General features: G+C 40.0%; 1 protein-coding gene across 42 annotated transcripts in view; it reads right to left on the bottom strand.

Moving 5' to 3' along the window:
* ANK2 (ankyrin 2) overlaps positions 1-16,286 on the bottom strand; it is a 602,743-nt gene that overhangs the window by 234,809 nt on the left and 351,648 nt on the right. For 3 of the 42 annotated variants that reach the window (XM_075929763.1, XM_075929757.1, XM_075929760.1), the window contains exon 1: positions 4,943-5,579. The exons of 15 other annotated variants lie outside the window; for them this stretch is intronic. In XM_075929763.1, coding sequence (XP_075785878.1) covers positions 4,943-5,077 — 135 coding nt within the window. In that variant the 5' untranslated portion in view covers positions 5,078-5,579. Of the gene's footprint in view, positions 1-4,942; positions 5,606-16,286 lie in introns of those variants that run through there. 24 more of the 42 variants (XM_075929753.1, XM_075929756.1, XM_075929773.1 and 21 more) reach the window with 18 other exon arrangements.

The raw sequence follows: 16,286 nt of genomic DNA, 5'->3' as shown, positions 1-16,286 counted from the left end.
TCACAAATGCTGGCATAGAACTAATTCCAACTAGGAATCAAGAAATACATTTTAGGATTAAAAGCTTCATTGTTCACTGATATCTTGAGGTTGTGATACAAAGTTCAGAGGTGGATTGATTTTTTCAACAATTTATTTGGCAACATTTACCATTGTCCACAGCATCCTAGAAGAAAGGAAAAACAATCTTTCCCCATCCACACTATCGATATGAGAAGATGTTTACAGCATTAAATTGGTCCCTTAAGAGTTCTGTCAGCCTCTTGATTCTATTCTCTTACATGCCTTCTTCTGTCAGCCTCTTGATTCTATTCTCTTACATGCCTTCTTACTACAAGGGAAACGTTTAAATGCAAAAGAATTTTTCTAGCATCATGAATGTTAAAGATCCAACAGTAGCTTTCATACTTTGTTCTCAGTCAAAAAGCACATGTATGGTTGAAGAACCATGGAATCAAAGACCTTTTCTGTTAACTTAAAAAAAACAAAAACCCTCACACATTTCTTATTCCTATGAGATGGTCTACAGTAGATACACAGGCAAGAGTGGAAACTATTAAAAAAATCAACCAGTGTTTCCTCTAATCTTTTCCATTCATGTGCAGAATAAATATTATGTGCACTGAGGCATGTGTGAAAGTGCACCACCAATAGAAACCAAAAATATAGCTTTGAGCACTCTGCTAATCATCTAGGCAGCATGTGAATCTCTTCTAAGTGGTGACACAAGCACACAGCTTACTGGAAATGCATATCTGTTCCTTGACTGTGACTCTGGTACCAGGGCATATTTTAAATTAAACAGGAAGATACCACAATTACTGGAGCAGTAAATGTGGATTTTGCAGTTATGCCCATTGCTTAGAGAGAGACCATATTGGTTTCACAGGCTTCCATAGGATTTGTGCAACCAGTCAAGTAACCAGCCAGCCTCTCTATGATCTCCTTTTGCTGCTGATATTAAGATCACCATCATCCTTCCCCTTGACTGGGATTTAATCTAGATGGCATTCAGGGAGCCATCATTTTTGATGAAATCCTCATTTTTGTTCATCTTTATAAATTGGCACATCTTCTGTTTTTAAACTTCACTTTAATACCACCAGTACATTATTTCTACTCAATTCCCAGTTGACCCTTAAGCCCCCAGCCCTCATTTGAGAGCCAAGCACAAGGAAATCTGGCCCTCAGCCTCCAAATAATCTGTATCTGAAATTATTTAAAATATCTTATTCAGGCACAAATCTCAAGTACAGGTTGGACCTCGCTGGTCAGGCAACTCTGGGGACCTTACCAGTCCCGGATGAGGGATTTTGCCAGACAAGGGGAGGTCATTTCTGGATCCTCAGCTGCCAGCCCCTTCCACCGGTCCACTGGTCTCCGCCAGCTCCTCTCCTCCTGATGGTCCTGTTGACCCCGCTGAGTAGCCATTGCTGCCCTGGCTCCAGATCCTGCAGCGCAGCTCCTATGCCACGCTGGCTTCTGAAACCCACTGGACAGCTGTGCGCCACAGATTCCTGCCCCACTGAGCTACTGATGCTCACGGCCCACCAGGCAGCCACATGCATGTTTCCCAACCCCACTGGGCAGACCTACTTCTGCTCGCTGCGGACAGCCCACTGCCCTGCAGGGACCCTCGTCACTAACTAGCCCTTCCTGAGACTCTGTGGTCCTGCAACATTCATGCCGGTCCATGGATGTTGCCAGGCCAGAGAATCCGTTATGAGAGTTCCAACCCGGGCCATACCTTGGCCTAAGTAACAGATAAACTGCAAACGTCCACAAACGAAAAAGTCAGATCAAAGTAATCAAGTCTCTATAATGGCTCAAATCTGAAGAATCCAAAATGTGAAGAGGTTCTGATTTGGACCTTTTTTAACCCCCCTCCATTTTGGGAATGCTTTTATCCATGGTTTTATATCAGCCTATTAAAATATTATGAAGTTTGGGTTTCACTTTCACTTAAATTTGATTTAGTGGTCACAAAAGGTTTGTTGTGTGTTTGAATATATGCCTACCCAGGCGTGTTTTCTGCCTTCATGCAAGATCTAAGAAAATGGCTGTGTTCCATCAAATCCAATACCCTCATCACAGGAAATGGACATTCCTTTTTAGAATGACACAGTAGAAGTCATACCCACCAAAAAGTTAGAAAGCCGTCTATTCTATTAGTTTAACGCACTCACATATGTGATCAGATCACACTTCCATTAGAGCAGCAAAGGGAATGTGAAAGTAAGTGAGTCAATTTATTGTAAGTTTGTCAAACTCTGATTTTCTGCAATTTGAGACCTACCTCTTACGAGTAAAAATCAGTCCAGCGTAGTTTATTTTCTTAAAATCTTTAACAATAGACTTACTGCTTTTTAGCCTTTTAAAAATGAGTCTTGTTTACTTTACTTTAAAAAAATATCCTGCAGTTTGACACCTCACCTGAAAAAGTTATTCTGCACAAAAGACTGACATTTCTGGAAAGGTGAGTGAAAAGAACTTTTTCCAACACACTGAATGATTACTTTAGTGAGCTGGGCCTGCAGCAGCAGAAAAAGCTGTTTTTAATTTTAATTTAGAAGGGCTCAGATTATTCAAAACAATTTAACTGTTCAACCTGGCTGTACACCAACTGATTTAAACTTTGGCTGTCTTGTCTGCTGTTAGTTTTCATTGAGCCACCATCCTTAGCCTGGTGCTAATCTTTTTCTTTTGGTCTCTAAGAGCCAGAGCCAGTCTTGCAGAATGTAAAAAAAAATCCCAGTAAAAAAATGTTCCAGTTAAATAACAAATAATAGCATAAAGAACAAGGTACTGTGCCAGGTACCCTATCTGTATTTCAGAAGAGATGATACAATCACTCTATTTTCCATGTTACCACCAAACTAGTCTGACACTTTTTTTAGAGATTTATCTTTGCATCATGTCTGAGGAACTGACAAGAGGGAAGAAAATGAGATTCCACAAGCCAATATTCTTAGGAGATGGAAGGCATTTGTCCTTTGTAATCTTCTGGGTTCTTTACAAGTGGTATGAAAATCCTTCCTTCAAGTGATTTTCTATACCTCTGCCAGCGTCACATAAGAACCCCAAGATTAACAGTGTGACAGACAGTGTCTGTGATGGGATGTCTGATCACTGTCCATTGCCCTGAAGAGCCAATGAATGTAGTGCTGCCTCCACACAACAGGCAACTCTGAAATCTGATTGTTTAGGATTCTTATCAATTTTGCAGCATTTGGCCTGCTACCACCTTCTGAAAGACCTACCCTTATGCAGAAAAAGGTCAGAGTCTGCAAAAAAGGGTTTAAAAAAACCTGCAGATTATCATTTTTTCAGATGTCAGAGAGCTTGTGCTCTCTGAAGGAGGACTCTACCAATTTCTCTCTATAAACAGTTCCAGCATTCCTCATTTATTTGCAGCAATCACAAGTGGCACAGCTCCATCTCAGAAGTGGCTGGTTTGACACTCCTAGTGAAGCCAGAATTTCTGTGAAAATTACTGTAAATCAGGAATGGAAGTGAGTGTACCTGCTTCTATTATGCCAAATACACTCATCTGTACTCCTTGCATTGGTTTGTCTGAAATCTTATGCATGAGATAGCCCAAACTCTGGAATAGTGCTGCTGCAGGAGATGAGGCAGATGGCTAGACAGATCTCTTCAGTTCCAATTACACCTCTGGAATGGGATAGCAAAACCTCACTATGATTCATATGATCAGTCAGAGAACTGCCAATGATGCTCTCTCTCCTCTCCTACTTCATCTGTTGTAAGTCATTTGTTCTCTATGGCAACCTGAGCAGACAACAACAATGGTATATTCACTCCAAGGAACATATCCGGAGTACATACAGGTATTTGGGAATGAGTCAAACCAAAAGCCATGTGAGATAATCCCATAATTGTCATGAGGGCCATGGCACAAATCAGTGAAACAAGAGTCAATATCAGCAAATATTAAGTCCCCAAAGGCAATCAGCTTTGATGACCACAGCACTAGCTGCACAAGTAATTTAGTGAATACAGGTACAAAGTCTGCATGAGACACAAGTGAGTGGCTTTTTCTTTCATTGAAAAAACTTAAAAAACAACGAATGGCCCTCCAGCACATTAGAGACTAAAACAAGATGTAGATAGTATCAAGAGCTTTTGTGGGCACAACCCACTTCTTCAAATGAACCCCTCTTAGACTTTTCTTTCATTGTTTCAATGGGATTATTTGCAAAGTAAATGGCAAGGTATCAGGATCTGGCCCTGATTGTAGTTTTCTTTTCACACTGAGCCTGGGGAAACAGAATAACAGAGGAAAAGGGCACTTCACTTGCTGCTTAAATAACACAGAAATTCAATTTACATCATTTCTTTCTCTTAAATGCAGAAAGTTACTTGTATATTTTAATCTGATTGTCGTATATTGCAGGAAATAGGTATACCTAAGTCTAGCTCCTGCAAGAATTTATTTGCATAGTCCTTTGGGACTACTCATGTGAGTAGGGGTTTGCAGGAAAGGATCCATACTGTAAAGCCACAAAACCAGAAATACTATTGCTAGATGTATAGAAAACAGTGAAATCAAATAATTATAGTTTGTGGCTAACCTATCAATGTAGAAGGATTTATGTCAGGAAAACAGGATAAAATACTCTCTGATAGCTTTGCTTTCATAGCATTTCCGAACACAAAGTCCTTTGCTGCCTACATTCCAAGACTATTTGGTACCTGAAAATATATTCAAGCTGCTGCTCAACATAGTGCCAGCTGTCTTTTTCATTACCCTTAGTGCCACAATGGCAAACACACACACACACACAGTAACTGGACTGGTTACTAACCAACCACCTCAAAAAGGCTGAGCAAAGAGGTCCCTTTCAAGCCTAACATCAATAGTTCTATGACCTAAACTTTTTTATTTCCTATCTTTTGTCTATTTTCACCAGTTAAGACTTACCTGAACCTCAGGCTCTTTGCTTTCTTCATTGTTGTATCCATAGTAATCAGGAATTTTATCCAAATCCGATATGTTACCTTGTGCTCTTATACTCTTGCTTGTGTGACAAGACTGGCAAACTGGTGCATTGCCCATATCAGTTCTATCAACTCCTGCAAGTGGGTTTATCCTTCACTATGGATTGTGCCCAGTGTTTCCAAAGGGCAGCTGATTTAGACAATGCAGAAAGATGATCACTCACTCCTGTGTGTGCTCCCTTGAATACATTCCCTGCCTATCTAGCTGGCCTGTGGCAAAGAGAACTCGAAACCCCAGCAACTGCAGACAGCGTTCAGTGACCATTTCCAATTCAGGCGCGGCCTGTCTATTTTTACACCTACTAGGCCAGCTATGCATGTAAATGGAGTTGAGGGGGGAGTTGCTTTCCAGCATGCAGTCAGACTGCCTCGCACACAGAGCTGAAGTCCTACTGTGTGAAATGCCTCTACATGTGAGGGTTATTGAATTACCCAGTTGCATGCCTTTGAATGTTATGATTTTTTTCCTACTGCTCTCTTTCTGACTGTGTTTATTTAAAGCACTAAATTTCAGGATGTTGCCAATGCCTTGCAAGATAACACACACCGAAAAACCCTGATTAATTCAAATGGCATCTATTTGGTATTTACAAAACAAAAGACAATCAAAATGTATGAGCACATTTGTCATGACCACTTATATTAATTATTCTTTTGGCATTTAAAGTTCACTCACATTAATCATGATGACCTCGCTTTGGATTGATATGTATGCTGGGTACAGATATTCAGTTGTAATTTTAACAACTACTGACCCTTGTGTTTATGATGGATCTTGTCTAGTCCACAATTTCATTATTTGTTAAAAATCAGAGTGCAAAGGCTTTTCTTCTGCCTTTGTATTGACCTTCAGTGTGGTATCAGGTAGAACAGCAGCTGTATTGAGCATCCCTGCTCTTACAACTACCCCATTATTCCTTAACCTCTCTACAGAGCTTAAAATCAGCAAAACTAACAGGGAAATAAAGATAGCAGGTAGCAGCTATCAGTAAACATTGGCTTGTAGTGGACATGCTGCATCTTTGCTAAAACATCGTCTTGAGGGATATGCATTCAGTACAGGAGTAGAAACGTGCATCTGTAGCATGAACTTGGTCTGAAATTCCTCAACAAAAGAAAGATGTTCCTCAAAAGTAAGAAGCATTTACCCAACATTTTTCCTCTTTCAAGTTTCAAGCTATCGCAGTATTACAATCCAGAGGAGTCACAATGGTATCCTCATGATTTGTACCCAGTTATCCTTCAAATCGGTAAGACTTATAAACAGATATTTTGCACATTAGGATTATTGACCCATATAGGGTTGTCAGGTTGATTTATAACTCTGCTTTTTTTCCTGATTGATAAGCCTTTCTATATGGGGATGGTTCAGTTCCCTTACCAAACCTTGTACAGTATTATTTATGAACTAGTGCATCTTATGGGATAACATGTACAGAAGAGTTAACAGTATTACTTCACTCAGGTATGTACTCACCTAGCTCTATTTATGCCTATGCAGAGGTGGATAAAATCTGATTCACCAAATGTCCCCAATAACAACACTTCTGCCAGTCATTTAAACCCAGTAGGAAAATTGTTTAAATGATTAAATTCTTAACTCAACAACCTGAACTTAAAAGTATGAAAATGTATTAATAAAAAAAACTTTCAGAACACCGAGATTCTAATGATAGAATGTAATATCACACACCAATTCTAAGAGCAGTTTCATGATAATTCAAGCTCCAGTAAGTATTACCATGACCTCTGACATCTCAATAGCTATGTAATGTACTGTCCAATTATGAAATTGCATATTTGATTTCCCACAACACTATGGTAATTGTCACCCACGGTGTTTTAAGGACTTTTAATAAAAGTGCAAGGGTAATCGGTTCCTCATTGTTTTAGGTTCATTCTCTTCTGGTTCTCCTTGATTTTGTCATAACCCTGCCCTGCTGGAACACAGATTTATAAACTGTTGTGATTCAGACAATGGTACTGAGTTGTTACTTTCAGCTCCTCTTACATCTATTATTACAAAACCAGAAAATACGAGAAAATTCCAAATCCTTTCCGCAAAGTTCATATGATCAAGGTTTGTACATAAAAAGAAATATACCCAATCCCACTCCCAAGGATGCTGTCAATTCAAAATAAGTCTCACTTTAAAAAATTAATTAAAAGTAATATCAGGTGCAACACTTGCTCCCTCGTATTGCTATGATGTAACAATTACATTTTATTCTTGTCTAACTTTTAGATATTTAAAAACTGCCCCACAATTAGGTGAAGAAAGAAGAAATATTATGATGTCAGATAGGTTTAAAACAGAACTTGTGGTTAGTTGAAATTGTGTAGGGGGCATTAATCTAAGTCCCTGGGTACAGATTAGTACGTAAAGGCCAAATAGAACAGTTAAGCTGCATGAAAAAATCATTAATTACACTAAACTCCAATTTATCACTTGAATATCATCACTGCATGTGTGTATAAATACTGGTATCTATATACCTAGTGAGCAAAAGAGGTTCTTTGCTACAGTGAACTGCTTCCACCTATCCAGTCAAATCAGTAGGTCACGTTCCCCCAGTTGTGGCACCAAACCATTTCTTTACACAAAGATCATGAATTGAGGGTAGGTCTTTTATGGTTATATTATCTGATCTATATTTTAAGTATTCCAGTTGTTGGTAAATAAATTCATTTTCTCCTTTATTGCGTTGCGTGTACAGATTCTCATTCATAAACATGTGCAACAAAAGCCATGTGCACAAAGTTCTTGATCCAACCAAAAACAAACACGTGCTTATTTAAAGTTATGTATGTATTTGTGTGTTTTGATAGGCTGAGCCCTGAATGGAGAAAATACAGCATCCATCTTAAAGGGATACTGCCAAATTGAAATGTATTCATTTTTTAAAAAGAAATAAGAGGGATTACAGCTGCTCAAGAGTGTCCTTGTGTTAGATGCACATACATGCCTTTTTTTACAGATAATTTTTCTCTTCCGCTTTCTGTGTGGAAGACCTACACCAGGGGTAGGGAACTTAAGGCCCGGGAGCCAGACGCAGCCCCAGGCTTGCCTGGATCCAGCCCATGAGACTTGTCTCTCCCACCCCCCAGCATTGGGGAGCCTGTGCTGGAGCTCCAGCCCCTGCTGTCTCACTGCGGGGCTGCAGCACACAAAATCTACTAGCCTAGGGCCTCCTAGGTTCTGGTGTACAACGAGCAGGAGGGGAGTATCTTTCTGTTTCTCAGTCGGGGGCCAGGTCAGTGAGGGGTTTTTTTTTTCCTTCTAACTTGTGTGCAGCCTCCGAGTGATTTTTCTGTGGGTCAGTGGCCCCCAACCTATATAAACAGTGGAAGACTGTGAAGCTCTGTCAAATTCACAAACCAAGCAACATTAAAAAAAAAGAGAAATATGTTATTGTCTCTAATGCCTTTCAGATCACCCTGAGCTATTATTTACAGTGTTGGGTTATTCTCAGGCAATACAACTTGTAAGCTTGCTGATGTGCTAACAAGCCATTTGCCTCTATCAGCTCAGCTCAGCTCCACATTTTAGACAGTTGTATCAGCGTCAATAAGAGCTAAAGAGGCAACATCATCTTGTTTCAAAATCCTTATTGTATAGTGATATTTTTCCCTTTAGTTTTATTCAGACCTTTAGTTTCTTCAGGCCTTCTTTCCACCAGCTGGTCTCCTCTGCTTGTGAAGACCCTTGTTCCTTCCCTTATTTCTTAAATTCATGCGTGTGTTAATTCTAGAAAAACAGTCATCAATGCATGAGAGACTGTAATACTTACAGAGAAATAAAATGGTTCTAAAATGAGAACAAAAATTGTTCCTCTCTAGTTTCACGCTCTCCCTGAGACTTTGCTGTGTGAGGAGGTGACCAATTCACGTGGGCAGATCATTTCACTGAGTAAAGAACATCTGCAAACCCAAGAGGATGTGGGCACTACGTACTGATTTGAAAGTTCTAGTTGTGATGAGATGTCATAGCAAATCACAGATTTTTAGGGGGGAGAGCAGAAATGGAGAAGTGCACAGTCTTAAATCCATTATGCTTTAATACCGCTGATGATTTCTGACCAAACAGATTGGAACAAACAACCTTAGAAATAAATGTTACAGCTGTAAAAACAATGGATTTCCAAGGAACAGCTAAATGACCAATCCACTCACTAGGCATCTGATTAGACTCCCCTTCCCCCCCCCCCCCCCCCCGATTAAATTGCCACCTCTCCCATATTAAGGCCCCAAACATTGAGAGGGTGTAGGGACCTACTAGCACCTTTCCTGTCAGACAACTTTGTGAGTGCTCAGTGCACACCCTCGGCATGGCAGCTTTTCTGATCCCTAGCTCCTAACATAAAGTAGCCAATTACTATATAAAATAAGCATATACAAAAGAAAAGACAGACCATTGCATCAGCTGGAGGGGAAATGATGGTGAATACAGAGCAGCATGCATTCCTTAGAAATAACACTTGAAGACAGTTACAATCTGTATAGACATCTGACAGAGCAAAGGATAAGCTTTCTGCCAGAGTCCTTTTAACAATATTACTCTTGTTTGACAAAATGGTTTAAAGTCATTAGGGCAAATTACTCAGAAAGAAAACATTTTCATGTTTTGCCAAACTCAGTTAGGGCATGATATTCAAACAAAGTATATATCTCAAGATGTGGGATTCAAAGTCTTCATGGAGGGACATTCTTGCAATATCTTTGTAAGTTCCCATGCTCTTTTTTTGCGATTGTTGTTATTTGGGCTGCAATACTGTTCTTCAAATCTCTCCTATGAGAAGACACTGAATGAATGAAAAACAAAGGCCTGGTTTTCAGTTATGAAGCTCTAGATTAGCCAAAGTATCTTAGTCCCTGGTTTTTAATAAATAACCTAACACTGTTCTGTATGACACCATTGTAAATCCAGAGTAACTTGTCTGAAGCCACTGAAGCTACTCCAGGTTTATACCTTACTAGACGAAAACAGAATGCAATTCAATCTCTCTGTAGCTAACACAATACATGCATAACCAGTTTAAAGAAATCACACCATATCCTCTGTAAATACTGGTTTTGCTTTGTTTTGTTTAATGAAAGTGTAAAGTTTGAGAACTTCTGAAGTCATTCTTAAAACCCTGTTATAACAATCTCTGTGTATGTGGCCATATAGGAGTGTCTCAGTTCAGAACATGGGGAAAAGGGTCTCGTGCTCTTATTCTGAAAAACACGGTCTTCTGCTGAAAACTACCACCCACGGAAGCTACGGAAGCAGTGGAACATATCTGACATTCCCTCTGGGAGGACACCAGCCCACATATAAATGTAAGCCATTATATTATAGTCTGCTGATTAGGGCTGAGATGAAAAGCAGCTGGCTAAGATGATGATAAAATGGGAGAAGCAACCAGAAGAATTACCAAAGATTATGTCACCATTGTTCATAGAAGTATAGTATTTGTGACACGTGTGAAGTATAAGGGACCTTCTAGATATAAACTGCTGTGGACGCCAAAGTTGTAGTTGTTGTTAAGAGCACTTTTTTCACCTGCACTTGGAACAAAGAGTATTTTACATGCAGGCCTTGCTATATGGTTTACACTTAGGGCTACTTGGAACCTGGAGCAGATGCAGCTTGTAGAGGTCAACATCTTATATTTTTGAGGACATATAGGCTATGTCTACACTGGCGCGATCTTGCGCCAGAAGTATGCAAATAAGGCTAAGCGTGGAATATAGCCGCGCCTCATTTGCATACCTAATGAGCCACCATTTTTGCGGAAGAAGCTCTTGCGCTAGAAGGAGCTTTCTATACTGCCCCTTCTTGCACAATGCCGCTATGCTGATTATTTTCAGGAATAATGGCATTGCACAAGAGGGTTTTTCTTGTGCAAGAAGGGGTAGTGTAGACGTTCCTCCTAGTGCAAGAGCCTCTTCCGCAAAAATGGCAGCTCATTAGGTATGCAAATGAGGCTCGGCGATATTCCATGCTTAGCCTCATTTGCATACTTCTGGCGCAACAACCCGCCAGTGTAGACATAGCCATAGAGTCTATGTTCCATGAGCTGAACTGGTAGCCTTGGGTGGAATTCAAGGTGTTGGTCTGCATCTTCAAATCCTTATACTGTTAAGTAATAGGTTACCTATGAGGCCACCTCTCTTCCAAGTTAAAAGCCAGTTGAGTTACTCAAACAGAACTTCCCTTTATTTAATCAGCTGACAATCACTTCTCTCTTTGGCATACCAGAGTCTAATGTTCACACATGTTGCAAGGAGGAGTCAGGATGAATCTCCAAGGGTTTATCATATGTGTTCTTTTGAAAAGGCAGGTGGTTATTTAGATCAGGAATTTTATTTATGTGTATGTTGCACACTCCCCTCCTCCATACCATTAACTTCAACTTGTCCAGAGGACTCTGTTCTCCCAGGTATTTGAATTCTAATTGGCCCAGGACAAAGGTGAGGGGAATTCGGGAAGCAGAGCCTCCTTCAGTTAATACCAACCCATCTTTATTTAAAACAGTCATGGGGTGACTCATGTGCCAACCGACAATTAACATAGTGAAGCTCTGCTCCAACTCCAATTCTTAATTACATTCCTCCCATCTGTGGCCCACCTCTTCCTCAGGGACGGTGAAGGAAATGGCACTAGTGCTTCCAATAGCTGTATGCCCTTCCATCCATGCCCTTGCACTCCTTCCCCACTGAAGAGTAAAAAGTGAACAAATCGTACTGAGTTCAAAAAGCCAGGATAGAGAGTCTTGTTAACATAAATGACTCTCAGGTAAAAGAGAAGAATGTGAAAATGCACCAAGACTAATGTCACGATATTTGTTGTATTTTAAATCATGCTATAGGATTTGCTAAACAGACTATTTTTATCTCAAATTCACACTAAGTCTTGGACAGTTATATTAATTTTCCTTTTAACCACAAAACCAGAACATAAATCTGAACAGACTGAACCTAAGTCGAAATTTTGAGATTTCAGAACAGTCTGGTAAATATTTTATATTTTTTAATTCCTTGTGTACTGAAAATTTTAACACTTATGGAAATGTTGGCAATCCAAGGGAGGCAGGATGGCTTGTTTGCTTTCTTCCAAATTAGCTATATTAAATCCCTTAGCAAACTTTTTTTTTGCGCAAATATTTAATTTAGGAATCCTCAGGCTCTTGTTTCAATACTACTTTTAATTTTAAAAATGTATTTTTACAGAGAATGCATAGTGAATCTACATTATATAGATGATCTTACTCCCATTAAAAGACAAAAAGAGTAGAATCACATTACCTACATTTGAAAACAGATTAACCTTCTTAAAGACAACTATCCTGTAGAACACTAAGGGGACTGAGGGCCAACTTTTTTTTACATTTATTAATGAATATTTATTAATAGTTATTATTAACTAGTTATTATCCATTGATAAATGATCCCCTAGTTCAGAGCTACTCATTAACCAGTTATTATCCATTGCTAAATGAACCAAAGTTCAGAGCTAACTTTGGAAGCCCCGGGGGCCACAATGATACCCACAGCATATGCCAAGGGCCGCAACTTAAGTGTGGTTGTATATGTATGCAAATAGCTTCTTTCACACTGACGGGCATGAATACAAAGATTAAGGCAAGACTACGCAACACGCCATCCCCATTTAAGTCAGTTCTGTTGACATTAATAAAATGCAATAATTACTTGATTTCCACCCATATGAGAGCACTTTTAATGAGCACCGACAGTCCAGGAATTTAACTACTAAAACACATATCAACAGAAGACCATTATATTGACTACTTTTTTGTTTTGGCTTCACAATTTTAACAAATCAAATAAAAACTGCCAATACAATATTTACTGAAATATCAGCACAATCAGTGTGAAGTTAAAAGGCACCGAGGGGAGAAGTGGCATGGCTAGAAAAGAAATCCAGGAATCCTGATTCCCAGAACCCCTTCCTTTCCCTTTCTCGCCCCATCAAGCACCAGCTCCCATAGTCCTCACAGGGCAGAGACCGGAACCCCAATTTAATTAATAGACCCACTGCCCCCTAAAGGAAAGGAAAGAAGCCAGTTTTAATGCTCAGTTGCCTGCTCAAACCCAATGCACCCATCCCCTCCCCCCCGAGCCAGGAGTCCCAGCCCCCCCTTCTCCGGCTCCAACCCAATGCTCTTTCCCCTCCCCTAGAGCCAGGTACCCCCCCAAACCACCACTCCAATGCCCTTCTCCTCCCCTAGAGCCAGTCCCCCTCCCCCCCAAACTCCCATTCTACCCAATGCCCCTCCCCTCCCTGAGAGCCAGGCAACCTCAGTCCCCCTGCTCTAACCCAATGCCCTGTCCCTCCTGCAGAGCTGGGGACATAAATCTAGCAGGGCAGAGGATAATGCCCTGGGTCTCACCGGAGCCATCCGTTTTTCCCTCCAGGTGCTCGGACCTGTGCACAGAGCAGCTGTGAATGGTCCGAGTGCGCGGCTCCAAACGTTCCATTGAAGGCACGTGCTGCTGTCCCCTCCCCGTTCCCTTTTTCAGGGCAAAATACCCATCCAGATGGCAATTTAACATGTGAAAACAAAGACATGTCTGGGAAAAACTGGACATATAGTAACCCTACCCAAGCGTCAGCGCAGACCTCTCGCACCCCGGCCTCACTGCCTGGCTCCGCCGCCAACCTGCCACGTCCCTTGCTGCCCAGATCTGCCACTGCCTTGCCATGTGCCTTGCTGCCCAACTCCCCCCTCTGCCTCTTGCCACCCCCTGACTGCTCCTGGGGATGCAGTGTGGATCAATGAAGCACCGCACAGCTCGGCTCGTGGGGAGGCACTGCCGCTGGAGCCAACGACAAGGCAAGCAGGCAGCCTGGGAAGTAGCTCAAGGTACAGCAGACCGCATACAAACGGGCCGTATGTGGCCCACGGGCTGGGTGTTTAGTATCCTGCACTAGATAATACACTAAAATCAGCATGTTTATAACACACTGAATATGCAATTTTCTTTTATGTCTGAAATAAGCTCATTATACTCTGATTTAAGAAATTCAGACAGAAATATTTTCTAATATTTACAAAGGATCTTTCCTGGCTAAAACCATCATAACATTTTTATTATATGCCTTATATTACCAAAATCAATTTTCACAATAATTGCATAATTTGAAATATTAGTCCTCACTCAATTCATTTAACGTAACACAGGCATAAACACTATATATAGATCTGGGTTTATAGTTCCAAAAATAAGAATAAAAGCAACATCAATAAAGATAGAAGATATTCCTAAAATACTATACAACTGTAAAAATAAAAATAAAATAGAATGTCTTTGAATTTGAGCAGATTTCTCTTTAGGTTAAAAAACTGACTAGGCAAAGGAAATTTTCTTCTACATACTGTACCATGCTAACCTCATGTTTATTCTTCATTACACAACGTGAATACGAATAAAATTTATATCAACTGTATGACTTCCAATAATACACTTACTCTTTTAATTCCAATATTTCTACTAACACAGATTTCTGTTTTCACTTTTCCAAAGACCTTCTTAGTGAACAGTGACATCTCCATGCATGCTGGATTTCCAGGCTCCAGACAATATACGAGACCACTGAATTGAGGCTATTTGTAGGCATTGATCAACTCCAAGACATATGAGCGAAAGCAGTGAAATCAAGCCCGGAATCTAATCTCCAGACTGAGATATAGTTTCCCAGGACACCACTACTCAGCCCCAGAAGAGCAAAGCTCCCTGTCTTCTAAACTCAGACAGCATTTGGGACAATCACACTTGTCTGCACAGCACTAGAATAATCAAGCTGCTCTGTACTGCTATGAAGAAATATTCCTTACTATATTTGTTATGAACTGAATTGCCACTATTATTGAGGATATTTCAAAACATGTTCTAATGTGACGCAAAAGGCTAATTTAACAAGAGTGTATGTATATAAATAAACATTGCTGACTTACATAAAGATAGACATAGAAAGGGAGATAAATAGAGAGAAAGGGAGATAAATAGAAAAAAGGAAAGAAAGGTAGCAACAAAGTATGGACAGTGCTAAACTTATCAATACAATTCCTTAGCACTTATTTTTGAAGTACCTGTATCTTCCTTATGTGGCAAACTCCTGTTTATCTTCCTATAGCCACGTAAGCCAGTAAAAAATGAGGAAAGTAACAGCATGAAGAGCTCTGTTTCACTGATGTTTTTCCATCCTCATTCATTAATTTCTAGGATTCATGGGAAAGCCACATATCCTTGGTGTACTACATAGCCTCCTGAGCCAACAATAAAATCAGGATTTGTTGGAATTTCTGGAATATGAACATGCATAGTTTATTGGACCCAAAGTCCTCCACTTCTCTGGATTTTTCTGTAAGGAGAGCCAGTACTTTTGGCCAGTACATTTTGGGGAGCATATTGGGCCAGCTCTTCGGTTAGTGTAGATAATCATGAAGCTTGGGAAATTTTTATCAGCTGAAGAGCTAGCCCTTTATGGTTTATAATTATGACTCTGATGTGATCATGGTCTTCCCAAAGATGCAGCCACATATTTCTTCCAGTGGAATTAGTTGTTGGTCATCCATATAAAAACAAAAAATTCCCAAACATTCAGTTACTTTTATAAACAAATGATTGTCAAATAACCACCATTCCCTTTCAAATTCACTACCCGATCAATTGCGAAGGTCTATTCTGACCCATTTAGGAAAGGAAGAATCAGTTCGCTCTTTTCTATACTCTGAATACCTTAATATATTAAGCATAATAATCCTCTCTAGACCTTGACAGAGCTTTTAATCCAGGAGGCACCATATGTTTCTAAACAGTTAATAAGAATATGAAAACAGATAACGTGCTCCTTTACTCACTGCATTTTCAGATACTGTAGTACTGAAGGAGAATAGGAGAGAGAAAGATTCAGTAAAATACCTGTTCCAAATGTACAATACAAATGTACAATCTCAAACTATTTATAGGTCTAGCACGAATTGTTAGGAGCCTCTGTCCAAATATATGAGGGCAGCTGAATCTGAGATATTCCACGGGGAAGAGGCATGAAGCACTCTTTCACAGAACAGAACAGAGATAAAAGAAAGAATCCAGCTGAGGATGATTTACATTTGAGCTCCATCAAGTCAAGAGATACAGTATACTGGCCTACTGCGGCTTTTGACATCTAATAAATATTACTGCATCAAATGATTCTGTGGCTAGTGATGTACAGCACATGTCAATATTAACTAAAACTCTCATATTTTTCTCATGTA

The sequence above is a fragment of the Pelodiscus sinensis genome, chromosome 5, assembly GCF_049634645.1.
Source record: "Pelodiscus sinensis isolate JC-2024 chromosome 5, ASM4963464v1, whole genome shotgun sequence".
In the NCBI taxonomy this organism is placed as follows: domain Eukaryota; kingdom Metazoa; phylum Chordata; order Testudines; family Trionychidae; genus Pelodiscus; species Pelodiscus sinensis.
The sequence above is the reverse complement of the archived record's forward strand: the minus strand, read 5'-3'. Positions and strand labels throughout refer to the sequence as shown.